A 14968-nucleotide genomic window follows, 5' to 3' on the forward strand; every position below is an offset into this window, starting at 1 on the left:
GTTCTGTCCCCAGGCCCTTTCTTCTCTCCCGGGGGACCTGGCGGAGCTGCTGAGGTCTCTCCACGTCACCAGCCTGAGAAACGAAGAGGTGCTGCTACTGAAGGACAGCAGGAGATCAGCCGACAGGAGGGACTCTTCTACTCAGGTTAACATGACAAGAGAGGAAGTTTCTAATAGGTAAAGGGTCTGTAGACTGCTTCAGAGGAAATACGGTATTTCACAGGTAAATAAGAGTTCAATATACAGTACCCTTAAAGTTTGGACAAATCTACTCATTCAAGGGTTTTTCTTTATTTTTTACTATTTTCTACATTGTAGAATAATAGTGAAGACATCAACACTATGAAATAACACATGGAATCATGTAGTAACCAAAAAAGTGTTAAACAAATTAAAATGTATTTGAGATTCTTCAAAGTAGCTACCCTTTGCCTTGAAGACAGCTTTGCACACTCTTGGCGTTCTCTCTACCAGCTTCTTGAGGAATAGTTTTCCAACAGTCTTGAAGGAGTTCCCACATATGCTGAACACTTGTTGGCTGCTTTTCCTTCACTCTGCGGTCTAACTCATCCCAAACCATCTCAATTGGGTTGAGGTCTGGTGATTGTGGAGGCCAGGTAATCTGATGCAGTACTCCATCACTCTCCTTCTTGGTCAAATTGCACTTAGACAGCCTGTAGGTGTGTGTTGGGTCATTGTCCTGTTAAAAAAATGATCGTCCCACTAAGCGCAAACCAGATGGGATGGTGCATCTCTGCAGAATGCTGTAGTAGCCATGCTGGTTAAGTGTACCTTGAATTCTAAATAAATCAGTGTCACCAGCAAAGCACCATCACACCACCTCTATGCTTCATGGTGGGAACCACACATGTAGAGATCATCCCTTCACCTACTCTGTATCTCACAAAGACATGGTGGTTGGAACAAAAAATCTCAAACTTGGACTCATCAGACCAAAGGACAGATTTCCACCAGTCTAATGTCCATTTCTCATGTCTCTTGGCCCAAGCAAGTCTCTTCTTATTCGTGTCCTTTTAGTAGTGATTTCTTTGCAGCAATTTGGCCATGAAGACCTGATTCATGGAGTCTCCTCTGAACAGTTGTTGAGATGTGTCTGTTACTTGAACTCTGTGAAGCATTTATGTGGGCTGCAATCTGAGGTGCAGTTAACTCTACTGAACTTATCCTCTGCAGCAGAGGTAACTCTGGGTTTTCCTTTGCTGTGGTGGTTTCATCATAGCTCTTGATGGTTTTTGCAACTGCACTTGAAGAAACTTTAAAAGTTCTTGACATTTTCCGTGTTTACATTACATTTACATTTACATTTAAGTCATTTAGCAGACGCTCTTATCCAGAGCGACTTACAAATTGGTGCGTTCACCTTAAGACATCCAGTGGAACAGCCACTTTACAATAGTGCATCTAAATCTTTTAAGGGGGGTGAGAAGGATTACTTTATCCTATCCTTGGTATTCCTTAAAGAGGTGGGGTTTCAGGTGTCTCCGGAAGGTGGTGATTGACTCCGCTGTCCTGGCGTCGTGAGGGAGTTTGTTCCACCATTGGGGGGCCAGAGCAGCGAACAGTTTTGACTGGGCTGAGCGGGAACTGTACTTCCTCAGTGGTAGGGAGGCGAGCAGGCCAGAGGTGGATGAACGCAGTGCCCTTGTTTGGGTGTAGGGCCTGATCAGAGCCTGGAGGTACTGAGGTGCCGTTCCCCTCACAGCTCCGTAGGCAAGCACCATGGTCTTGTAGCGGATGCGAGCTTCAACTGGAAGCCAGTGGAGAGAGCGGAGGAGCGGGGTGACGTGAGAGAACTTGGGAAGGTTGAACACCAGACGGGCTGCGGCGTTCTGGAAGAGTTGTGTTGACTGACCTTCATGTCTTAACCTTTCTAGCGCAGGCGTTCCGGTAGCGGAACCCCTTGACAACATTCCGCTGAAAATATATATTTTTTAGAAATATGTAACTTTCACACATTAACAAGTCCAATACAGCAAATGAAAGAGAAACTTATTGTTAATCTACCCATCGTGTTCGATTAAAATAATGCTTTACAGAGAAAGCAAAACATGTTTTTTTTTAAACACAGCCATTTTTCCAGCCAAAGATAGGAGTATAGCAGATATATAGATAAAATGAATCACTAACCTTTGATCTTCATCAGATGACACTCATAGGACATGTTTTGTTCGATAATATGCATATTTATCTCCAAAAATATCAGTTTACATTGGCGCCTTCCGTGCAGTAATGTTTTGATTCCAAAACATCCGGTGATTTTGCAGAAATACTCATAATAAACATTGATAAAAGATACAAGTGTTATTCACAGAATTAAAGATAGACTTCTCCTTAATGCAACTGCGGTGTCAGATTTCAAAAGAACTTTACGGAAAAAGAATAATCTGAGAACGGTGCTCAGAACCCAATCCCAGCCAGAGAAATATCCTCCATTTTGGAGTCAACAGAAGTTAGAAATAACACTAAATATTCACTTACCTTTGATCTTCATCAGAAGGCACTCCCAGGAATCCCAGTTCGACAATAAATGAATGATTTGTTCCATAAAGTTCATAATTTATGTCCAAATAGCCACTTGTTGTTAGCGTGTTCAGCCCAGTAATCCATCTTTGTCCAGACAAAAACTCTACAAGTTCCATTACAGGTCTTAGAAACAAGTCAAACGATGTATGGAATCAATCTTTAGGATGTTTTTAACATAAAACATCAATAATGTTCCAACCGGAGAATTCCTATGTCGGAAGAAAAGCACTGGAACGAGAGCTAACTCTGTCGGGAGCGCGCGTCACGAGCCTGAGACACTCTGCCAGACCACTGACTCAAACAGGTCTCATGAGCCCCTCCTTTATAGTAGAATCCGCATTCAAGTTTCTAAAGACGGTTGACATCTAGTGGAAGCCGCAGGAAGTGCAACTTGACTCCATAGACACTGTATTCGGTAGGCCAAGCTTTGAAAAACTACAAACCTCAGATTTCCCACTTCCTGGTTGTATTTTTCTCAGCTTTTCGCTTGCCATATGAGTTATGTTATACTCACAGACATCATTCAAACAGTTTTAGAAACTTCAGAGTGTTTTCTATCCAAAACTAATAACAATATGCATATATTAGCAGTTGGGACAGAGTAGGAGGCAGTTCACTCTGGGCACGCTATTCATCCAAAAGTGAAAATGCTGCCCCCTATCCCAAAAAGGTTAAAGTAATGATGGACTGTCGTTTTTCTTTGCTTATTTGAGCTGTTCTTGCCATAATATGGACTTGGTCTTTTACCAAATAGTGCTATGTTCTGTATGCCATCTCTACCTTGTCACAATACAACTGATTGGCTCAAATGCATTAAGAAGGAAAGAAATTCCTCAAGTGAACTTTTAACAAAGCACACCTGTTAATTGAAATGCATTCCAGGTGACTACCTCATGAAGCTGGTTGAGAGAATGCCAAGAATATGCAAAGCTGTCATCAAGCCAAAGGGTGGCTACTTTGAAGAATCTCAAATATATCAAATTGATTTTGATTTGTTTAACACTTTTTGGGGTACTACATGATTCCATGTGTTATTTCATAGTGTCGATGTCTTCACTATTATTCTACAATGTAGAAAATAGTAAAAAATAAAGACAAACCCTTGAATGAGTAGGTGTCAACATTTTTGACTGGTACTGTAGTTTCCAAGCTGATTCATTGGACCTTCCTTAGGCTGTGTGCAAAGGTCTGAGAGATTCTGTGTTTTCACCCTGTTGACCAGAACCAGGTGTACAGATTTCTGGGATAGTGTGGCTGCTTGTTTTCTCACCAGTGTTTGCCACGTTGTCTTGCCTTGTGTCTGCTAGTGTTCAGTCTGGCTCTGCAGCTTTGTGGTTACATTGTTTGTGACTGACAGACATGCAGACATATGTGTGGTTACAGTGTGTGTGACAGGCAGATCAACTAAAACTCAGCCCCTCTACCCATGGTGGCCAAGATAGAAGTGGTGCAGAGTGTTATATTCTGCATATACAACACATCAGACCACATTCAGACATAACAGGGCTGTCCCAGTAGAGCCCCTCTCTCTGTAAGACACATACAGAAGAATAGAAAACACCTGTGTGAATTCCTGTGAGTTTCCATATCCAGATACACTCAGATGATTAGAACACTTTGGTCTGATGCACTCCCGGACATGGCAGGCACTGACAGTCTGCAGACTCTGTTTACCAGTGGCAAGTGTTCGAGTTGTTTTATTCCTCAAAGAGCTGATTGTCCCTTTGCAGTAAGAATCAACAAGGCAGCCAGCAAACTGAGTCTTTTCTCTCTCCTCCACAGCAGCAGTGCTGGCTGAAGGCGGTGTGTGTTCTGAGACCCAGCCCCAGCCAGGCCATTGTTGGTGTGTTGGTGGGCCTTCTGGGGCGTTACGCTGCGGGGGTCCGCTATGCCCTGGAGCTCCAGGCCCTCCACATGGGCACGGCTGAGTCCTGCCAGCCCGAGGACGATAACACCAACCAGTCTGTGTCGTCCATCGAAGACGACTTTGTCACCGCTCTGGAACACCAGGAGGAGGAAGACGACAACTGTAGGTTCATCACAACTATGTAGCGGGATGTTCAATAGAGCTTGATGTGTTCATTTACTGTTGCATAATCTGAAGTGTTTTTTAAATTAAGACATCCTCGTTTACCACTGCTCTCTATCCCTCTTGTCTCTTTCCCTAGCCAATGGCTCTTATCTCCATGGAAACCAGCGTGATGTGGCCTCCCAGACTGTCCCCGCCCACAAGAGAAACAAGGATCTATCAGGTTCCAGGATCATAATCAGCTCTGCCCCAAGGAAGTCCTTAACCAATCGCAGGTCTCCCCCAGAGGTGTCCATTACCGTACAGCACTCCAGAGGAGCAGAGTCCCAGTGGACCCTCTACAGCCCAAGAGCCCAGCTCCCCTCCCCCACGCGACCTGTCAGCGAATCAGAGGAATCGGATGGCTCAAGCCCTAGTCCAATCATCTTTCTAGATGAGGTTGGCTACCAGAAGAGTCTCAAAGCGACACTGGACATCCCTCAGATCCCTGGGGGACCAACAGACAGGGTGGAGGACTCTGACTCTGAGGTCAGCGAGTTCTTCGACAGCTTTGACCAGTTTGATGATCTAGACGAACTGAGCTCAGAGAGCTGTACACTCACTCTGCCTCTAGACCCGACATCTTCCATTTCTCCCACCGGCCTAGACCAGAAGAAGAAGTACTCTGAGGCTGGTACTGGCAAGTCGGGGTCCAAGAAAGTGTCCCGAAGCTGTTCCACTATGAACCCCCACCGGTTCGACCAGCGCACCCTACCGGCCAATGTGAAGAAACCCACCCCTCTCAGAAGCCCCCTTCCCCCTGGCTCTCCCTTCGGATCCCCTGACTCCCCCCGGCCGGCCCGGACCTCCTGTGAGGAGAGTGGAGGTCTTCTCTTCAGCCCTGTCAGCTCCTCAGCCTTCAGCCCTTTGGGAGACGGAGGAGCTCTGGATTTCTTCTGGAAGACCGAGGGAGAGGTAGGAGACATGTCAGAGCTACGGAAACCCCAGGACCTTTGTACCCTCTACAAAACCTACTCAGACTTTGCCAGCAGTTTGTCCAAGGAGATCCTGGGCTCTGTGTGTGGATACCAGTCTCCCGTGGACCTCAACGACAACAAGAACCTGAGCTGTGTCTGTCACAAGGAGTTCCAGAACCAGTCTGGACACGTCATGAAGCTGTCTGAGATCCAGGAGACGGTGACTGTCTCCAAGCTGCAGCAGAAGCCCCAGTCTCTGAAGGACGGCATCCAGAGGTTCGCTACAGACTTGGTAGAGATGAGTCTGGGCAGCGCCCTGAGAGACCTGCAGAAGGGAGTGTCCTCTTGCACTACCACCCTCTGCCACCTGGCTGCCAGACTCACCTCGTCTGTCTTCCAGATGGCCTTCCAGGAGATCGGCATGCGCCACGCCTACGTCCTGAAGGAACGGGCCGTCAACGGACTGGCTGGGTTCCTGGTGGGAGAGGCGGTGTCAGGGGCTCTGAAAGACTTCCTGATGGTGAAGAAGCAGATGTTCAACAGCACGGTGACGCAGTTTGCCGCTGACCTGGCAGAGGAGCTGGTGTTTGAGGGGATGATGGAAGTGTGTCAGTTCTCCCATCCCTCCACCCCCCTCACCCCCCTCACCCCCAGCGATTGGTATTTCGGGGTGGGGGAGGACGACGATGAGGAAGTGGTGTCTTCCTATGCCTCGGACCTCTCAGAGTCTGTCCTCCAGGAGGCCTTCATAGAACTGTCCCAGGCTGATGTTGCCTTCAGTACCCAGGCAGCCATCAGTGTCTCTGTGAACAACATCTGCTACGTCAGCGCTGTCGACACACACACCACCTGCAGTACTGCCGCAGGCCACCAGGCTTTCCACGTTAACCCAGCCGAGGAAGGCCCAGGTCCATCAGGCGACGGTGGCTGTACGGTGAAGAAGGCGCTGTTCTGTGTGTCTGGAATGGCCAGCTGTGTACCGGTCCCCCAGGCAGGCCAGGCCATCTCCCACCTCCACGACTCAGAGGAGATCTGCCAGTGTAAGACCAGCCCCAAGAGGAGCTGCAGCTCAGAGAACAGAGTGGTAACCACAACCTCCTCTGATGCTACTGCTGCCACACAAACTGACCTGCTGTCAAAGACCCGCTTTCATAACTTCTCTGGCAACATGGTGGATATGATAGTGAGTGAAGCATGTGAACTGATGACTGCCACGAAGATGAAGAAGAAGGTGGAGGACTGTGCTGACTTCCTTTCTAAGACCATAGTGGGTCGGGGACCTCCATCCGGACAGGAGGGTAGTGTCACTGACCAGACCTCCCTCTACTCTCTCCACCCTCCCTTTCAGACCCCAGGAGGAGTGAACTCTGAGTCAGGCTCCAAGACTGGCAGAGCAGTCGCTGAGACCCTGCCTGTGATGAACACTCTAGAGGTACCAGGGTTGGAGATTGGAGGCTGGGGAGGCAGGAAGATGACCACCTGCGAGGAGATGGTTCCCAGTCCTGGTCACAAGTCCAACAGGACCCCTGGTACACCCCCCTCGACCCCCCAGCAGCCCAGTGAGGTGTCCCAGGAAAAACAGATCAAGCAGTTCTCCAAGAAGCTGAAAGAGAAGCTGGCCAAGGAGTTCTCCACTGCCACCCCTCCTCCCACCCCACACTACCAGCCAGGGCCCGAGCCCAAAGAATCCACCTCTGAGACAGACAAGGCTGACTTCATGCTCAAACTGATGAGGTCTCTGTCTGAGGAGGCAGATGGGAACGAGGAGGAGGAGGAGGAGGAGGAAGAAGAGGGTGGAGTTGAAGGGGTTAACTCTGTAACTGAGACAGGAAGCCGCATGCAGCCAGAGCTCAACTTCTTGGATGGAGGACACAAGATGGCCGACAAGGGAGCCCTCCATTACGCAGAGCGCCTGGCGTGCCACATCGTCTCCATGGCGACAGAGATAGACACCCTGGGAGGAGTGGAGGATGGAGGTAGGACGGTGGAGGCCAGGGAGGAGAGGAGAGACGGCATGGCCCAGTTCTCAGCGCAGACCCTGAACACGCTGTGGATATACGCTGGCGAGGTGGCGGGAGAGGTGATCAGCGACGTGAAGAGGATAATGTGGTCAGGACAGTGTCGCCACAGTGCGCTCACACAAGGCAGCCAGGAGCAGTCGGGGGAATGCCCTCACCACCACCAACCCCAGCCCAGTGTACACAGCAGGGACTGCAGGGTGGGTCGTCTGGCTGAACTGTGGTCCAGTGACCTCCTCTCGTCTGTCCTCCACCCATCCACCTCTACCCCCAGCTCTGGTCTATCCTCTGACTACCCCAGCTGTGAGAGTGTGACAGATGAGTACGCTGGCTACCTCATCAGGGTGCTAAAGAAAGAGGGAGGCAGCAGGGAGCTGGTCCTGGATCAGTATGCCAGCCGCCTGGCCTATCGCTCCATCAAACTCGGCCTGGCCCATGCTGCCCGCAACATGAAGAAGAGACCCTCCAGGCACCACTCCTCCAGGAGGCTCCAGCAGAATGGCTGCAGGGGACCCAATGCGGAGCCATTCGTACCCAGGGACGAAGCAGGGAGAATGGGATCTCCTTCCAGAGACGTTGATGATGGGAGCCAGAGGGAGTACATGGAGCTGGTGAACTTCGCAGAGTCGTTGGCGTGCAACATCACCTGTGACGTCACACGCAAGCTCTGTGTGCCGTCGGTCCGACTACCCAAGTCCCTGACTGACTCGTGTCTGTATAAGAAGTCCAAGCTGGAGGACATGGCAGAGCACCTGATCAGGAACTCCTTCTCATGCCCCCTGCTGTACAAGGAGGGGAATAGCAGGCAGTACCACAGCACAGGCAGCCTGTACGACGGTGGCTACAGCAGTGGAGTCATGGAGGTTAGTTTGGTTTATTTCATATTTATATTTTAGTAGGCAAAGATACTGTTAACATGGAGACATTGAATGAAGAAGTCTGATTCATTGTAGCATCACATCAGCTTGCTCTAATTCCCAGCGTTTGTCTCTGCAGGTCCTGGAACACTATGCCAGGAACATAGTGGACGACACGTTGGAGATGGGCCTGGCCTCGGCAGGAAACCCAGCCCTGCAGGGTCCATACAGACACCTCCACTCTGAGAGGCGAGCAGTGGGCTCTGCACTAGGGGAAACAACCTGCCGATACTGCCAGGTCAGGAAGTCTCTTTTTTCTATGGATTACTTATGAGGATCTAGCACCCACCAATTTTTGTTTTTTTGGTACAGTCTTTGAGTATGCATGTTGTTTGTTATTCCAGGTCAGGGAGTGTCTGTTCTGCTCACGGCCCAACAGGCAGCACCTCCTCGGGGGAGGAGCAGGCCAGAGGAGGAGGCTGGAAGGGGATGTGGGGGTGTGCGGCCTGGAGATCCCTGAGATCCACATCAATCTGGACCGCAGGGCCGTGTTCGCAGAGGAGATGGTCACTACGGCGATGGAGGGGGCCAAGCGCGAGCTGAGCAACACCAGCCTGAACGCCGACAGCGGGATCGGACACGACGGGTGCAGCTTCGCCGAGAGCCTGACCGCCGAGATCATGACATCAGCACTATCCAACACACGCCAGACCACCAACCTCAGGTACACTGTGACAACACCAGTATTGAAACCTTCCATAACTACCTTCCGGTGCATGCATTATACCATTGGCTGAAATAGTACTCACACACAACTACTTCATGTTTCTAAATGATTCCTTAATTCAGACAAAGGGTACTGCTATGGGATCCCCCATGGCTCCTAACTATGCTAATGTGTATGTGGGTTACATGGAGAAACAGTCAATTCTCAATCTTCTCAAAAATGTTTTCTTGCCTAACATTATTATGTGGAAACGGTACACTGATGATATTTTTGTTCTATGGAGGGGTGATGCTAAACAGCTCCAGGCATTCCATGCTTTTACTAACTCTTATTCTGAGCACCTGAGATTTATTATGCAATCTGAGACACGTCAAATCAGTTTCTTGATCTTCTGATCTTGTGTGAGGATAATGTTCTATACACTGATCTTTACAGGAAACCTACTGATCGTAACAGGGTTGATAGCTGTCACCCGCTTCCCTTGAAAAACAGTTTGCCCTACAGCCAATTCTGTCCAATCAAAAGAATTTGCGAAAAACTATCAGATTTCGACAGAAATATGACTGAGATGCAAAGAAAATTCAAGGAGAAGGGGTACAAAAATGGTCAGATTATTAATGTCATTGAGAAAAATCCAAAACAAATCGAGACATGATCTCTCAAGGACAGCCTCGCAAAAAGAAGCATTCTTGTGTTCTTACTACCTGCTATTCAAAGTGTTCTGAACAAATTAAGGGAATCATTCAAACGTTGGCACATTCTAAGATCCGATGACCGTATCGGTAATGTATTTTCAGACCCTCCCTTGATCGTATTCTCGCGGGGCAGAAATCTCAGAGACCAATTGGTACACTCTGATTTACCACAATACCCCTGCACAAGGTCTATTTGCGCCTCTCCTGGATGGAAACTACAAGTGTAATGGCTGTGCTCAATGCAAAGGCACTTACAAATGTAGATCCTTCAAACACCCTCAAACAAGGGAAACCGATCCCATTCAAAGGTGTTATCATGTGCTCCACTAAGGCAGTTATTTATCTTGTACCGTGGCAAGGGAAAAGTACCCTTTGGAATTACCTGGATTTCTGCATAAATTAGTCATACAATTTGATCTGATCTTCAGCTTAGTCACAACAATAGACAAACACGGTGTTTAAACAAATAACAAACATTATTGTATTTTTCTTGTCTATTGAATATACAATTTAAACATTCACAGTGTAGGTTGTAAAAAGTATGTGAACCCCTAGGCTAATGACTTCTCCAAATGCTAATTGAAGTCAGGAGTCAGCTAACATCAAATCAAAGTTTATTTGTCATGTGCGCTGAATACAACGGGTGTAGTACAGTGAAATGCTTACTTACAGGCTCTAACCAATAGTGCAAAAAAAGGTGTTAGGTGAACAATAAGTAAGTAAAGAAATAAAAACAACAGTAAAAAGACAGGCTATATACAGTAGCGAGGCTTTAACAGTAGACAGGCTATATACAGTAGCGAGGCTTTAAAAGTAGCGAGGCTTTAAAAGTAGCGAGGCTTTAACAGTAGACAGGCTATATACAGTAGCGAGGCTTTAAAAGTAGCGAGGCTTTAACAGTAGACAGGCTATATACAGTAGCGAGGCTATAAAAGTAGCGAGGCTATATACAGTAGCGAGGCTTTAAAAGTAGCGAGGCTTTAACAGTAGACAGGCTATATACAGTAGACAGGCTATATACAGTAGACAGGCTATATACAGTAGACAGGCTATATACAGTAGCGAGGCTTTAAAAGTAGCGAGGCTTTAACAGTAGACAGGCTATATACAGTAGCGAGGCTTTAAAAGTAGCGAGGCTTTAACAGTAGACAGGCTATATACAGTAGCGAGGCTTTAAAAGTAGCGAGGCTTTAACAGTAGACAGGCTATATACAGTAGCGAGGCTATAAAAGTAGCGAGGCTATATACAGTAGCGAGGCTTTAAAAGTAGCGAGGCTTTAAAAGTAGCGAGGCTTTAACAGTAGACAGGCTATATACAGTAGACAGGCTATATACAGTAGCGAGGCTTTAAAAGTAGCGAGGCTATATACAGTAGCGAGGCTATAAAAGTAGCGAGGCTATATACAGTAGACAGGCTATATACAGTAGCGAGGCTATAAAAGTAGCGAGGCTATATACAGTAGCGAGGCTACATACAGACACCGGTTAGTCCGGCTGATTGAGGTAGTATGTACATGAATGTATAGTTAAAGTGACTATGCATACATGATGAGTAGCAGTAGCATAAAGAGGGGTTGGCGGGTGGTGGGACCCAATGCAGATAGCCTGGTTAGCCAATGTGCAGGAGCACTGGTTGGTCGGCCCAATTGAGGTCAAATCAAATCATCAACTCAAAATCTAATTTTATTTGTCACATACACATGGTTAGCAGATGTTAATGCGAGTGAGGCGAAATGCTTGTGCTTCTAGTTCCGACAATGCAGTAATAACCAACAAGTAATCTAACTAACAATTCCAAAACTACTACCTTATAGACACAAGTGTAAGGGGATAAAGAATATGTACATAAAGATATGGGCGGCAGGGTAGCCTAGTGGTTAGAGCGTTGGACTAGTAACCGGAAGGTTGCGAGTTCAAACCCCCGTTCTGCCCCTGAACAGGCAGTTAACCCACTGTTCCCAGGCCGTCATTGAAAATAAGAGTATGTTCTTAACTGACTTGCCTGGTTAAATAAAGGTAAAAAAAAAATATATATATATCTATATATATGAATGAGTGATGGTACATAGGCAAGATACAAGATACATAGGCAAGATACAGTAGATGGTATTGAGTGCAAATCAAATCAAATCAAATTTTATTTGTCACATACACATGGTTAGCAGATGTTAATGCGAGTGTAGCGAAATGCTTGTGCTTCTAGTTCCGACAATGCAGTGATAACCAACAAGTAATCTAACTAACAATTCTAAAACTACTGTCTTATACACAGTGTAAGGGGATAAAGAATATGTACATAAGGATATATGAGTGAGTGATGGTACAGAGCAGCATACAGTAGATGGTATCGAGTACAGTATATACATATGAGATGAGTATGTAGACAAAGTAAACAAAGTGGCATAGTTAAAGTGGCTAGTGATACATGTATTACATAAGGATGCAGTCGATGATGTAGAGTACAGTATATACGTATGCATATGAGATGAATAATGTAGGGTAAGTAACATTATATAAGGTAGCATTGTTTAAAGTGGCTAGTGATATATTTACATCATTTCCCATCAATTCCCATTATTAAAGTGGCTGGAGTTGGGTCAGTGTCAATGACAGTGTGTTGGCAGCAGCCACTCAATGGTGGCTGTTTAACAGTCTGATAGCCTTGAGATAGAAGCTGTTTTTCAGTCTCTCAGTCCCAGCTTTGATGCACCTGTACTGACCTCGCCTTCTGGATGATAGCGGGGTGAACAGGCAGTGGTTCGGGTGGTTGATGTCCTTGATGATCTTTATGGCCTTCCTGTAACATCGGGTGGTGTAGGTGTCCTGGAGGGCAGGTAGTTTGCCCCGGTGATGCGTTGTGCAGACCTCACTACCCTCTGGAGAGCCTTACGGTTGAGGGCGGAGCAGTTGCCGTACCAGGCGGTGATACAGCCCGCCAGGATGCTCTCGATTGTGCATCTGTAGAAGTTCGTGAGTGCTTTTGGTGACAAGCCGAATTTCTTCAGCCTCCTGAGGTTGAAGAGGCGCTGCTGCGCCTTCTTCACGACGCTGTCAGTGTGAGTGGACCAATTCAGTTTGTCTGTGATGTGTATGCCGAGGAACTTAAAACTTGCTACCCTCTCCACTACTGTTCCATCGATGTGGATAGGGGGTGTTCCCTCTGCTGTTTCCTGAAGTCCACAATCATCTCCTTAGTTTTGTTGACGTCGAGTGTGAGGTTATTTTCCTGACACCACACTCCGAGGGCCCTCACCTCCTCCCTGTAGGCCGTCTCGTCGTTGTTGGTAATCAAGCCTACCACTGTTGTGTCGTCCGCAAACTTGATGATTGAGTTGGAGGCGTGCGTGGCCACGCAGTCGTGGGTGAACAGGGAGTACAGGAGAGGGCTCAGAACGCACCCTTGTGGGGCCCCGTGTTGAGGATCAGCGGGGAGGAGATGTTGTTGCCTACCCTCACCACCTGGGGGCGGCCCGTCAGGAAGTCCAGTACCCAGTTGCACAGGGCGGGGTCGAGACCCAGGGTCTCGAGCTTGATGACGAGCTTGGAGGGTACTATGGTGTTGAATGCCGAGCTGTAGTCGATGAACAGCATTCTCACATAGGTATTCCTCTTGTCCAGGTGGGTTAGGGCAGTGTGCAGTGTGGTTGAGATTGCATCGTCTGTGGACCTATTTGGGCGGTAAGCAAATTGGAGTGGGTCTAGGGTGTCAGGTAGGGTGGAGGTGATATGGTCCTTGACTAGTCTCTCAAAGCACTTCATGATGACGGAAGTGAGTGCTACGGGGCGGTAGTCGTTTAGCTCAGTTGCCTTAGCTTTCTTGGGAACAGGAACAATGGTGGCCCTCTTGAAGCATGTGGGAACAGCAGACTGGTATAGGGATTGATTGAATATGTCCGTAAACACACCGGCCAGCTGGTCTGCGCATGCTCTGAGGGCGCGGCTGGGGATGCCGTCTGGGCCTGCAGCCTTGCGAGGGTTAACACGTTTAAATGTCTTACTCACCTCGGCTGCAGTGAAGGAGAGACCGCATGTTTTCGTTGCAGGCCGTGTCAGTGGCACTGTATTGTCCTCAAAGCGGGCAAAAAAGTTATTTAGTCTGCCTGGGAGCAAGACATCCTGGTCCGTGACATATACATATGAGATGAGTATGTAAACAAAGTGGCCTAGTTAAAGTGGCTAGTGATACATGTATTACATAAGGATGCAGTAGATGATATAGAGTACAGTATATACATATACATATGAGATGAATAATGTAGGGTATGTAAACATTATATTAGGTAGCATTGTTTAAAGTGGCTAGTGATATATTTTACATTTCCCATCAATTCCCATTATTAAAGTGGCTAGAGTTGAGTCAGGTAGTATGTACATGAATGTATAGTTAAAGTGACTATGCATATATAATAAACAGAGAGTAGCAGCAGCGTAAAAGGACACAATGCAAATAGTCCGGGTAACCATTTGGTTACCTGTTCAGGAGTCTTATGGCTTGGGGGTAAAAAAAACCTGGAGTCCAATCAATGAGACGAGATTGGAGATGTTGGTTAGAGTTGCCCTGCCCTATAAAAAAACTCACAATTTGAGTTTGCTATTCACAAGAAGCATTGCCTGATGTTTGTTTATGTATTTATTTCACCTTTATTTAACCAGGTAGGCCAGTTGAGAACAAGTTCTCATTTACAACTGCGACCTGGCCAAGATAAAGCAAAGCAGTGCGATAAGAACAACAGACTTACACATAAACAAACGTACAGTCAATAACACAATATAAAAAAGTATATACAGTGTGTAAATGTAGTAAGATTAGGGAGGTAAAGGCAATAAATAGGCCATAGTGGCGAAATCATTACAATTTAGCATTAACACTGGAGTGATAGATGTGCAGAAGATGATGATGTGAACCATGCCTCGAACAGAAGAGATCTCAGAAGACCTGAGATTAAGAATTGTTGACTTACTTTTGTAACCCTTTCCAGCTTTATGTATCTCTAAAAGCATTGATGTTCATCAGTCCACGGTAGGACAACTTGTCTATAAATGGAGAAAGTCCAGCACTGTTGCTACTCTCCCTAGGAGTGGCCATCCTGCAAAGATGACTGCAAGAGCACAGCGCAAAATGCTCATTGAGGTTATGAAGAA

General features: G+C 47.1%; 1 protein-coding gene across 3 annotated transcripts in view; it reads left to right on the top strand.

Annotated features, from left to right (window-relative positions):
• Window positions 1–14968, top strand: part of LOC115111750 (A-kinase anchor protein 11-like) — a 51624-nt gene that overhangs the window by 17278 nt on the left and 19378 nt on the right. For 2 of the 3 annotated variants that reach the window (XM_029638128.2, XM_029638157.2), the window contains exons 5-9: window positions 14–145; window positions 4327–4573; window positions 4713–8410; window positions 8544–8702; window positions 8809–9128. In XM_029638128.2, the coding sequence (XP_029493988.1) occupies window positions 14–145; window positions 4327–4573; window positions 4713–8410; window positions 8544–8702; window positions 8809–9128 (4556 nt within the window). The remainder of the gene's footprint in view (window positions 1–13; window positions 146–4326; window positions 4574–4712; window positions 8411–8543; window positions 8703–8808; window positions 9129–14968) is intronic. The other variant, XM_029638146.2, reaches the window with a different exon arrangement.

The sequence above is a fragment of the Oncorhynchus nerka genome, linkage group LG3 (assembly GCF_034236695.1).
Source record: "Oncorhynchus nerka isolate Pitt River linkage group LG3, Oner_Uvic_2.0, whole genome shotgun sequence".
Classification (NCBI taxonomy): domain Eukaryota; kingdom Metazoa; phylum Chordata; class Actinopteri; order Salmoniformes; family Salmonidae; genus Oncorhynchus; species Oncorhynchus nerka.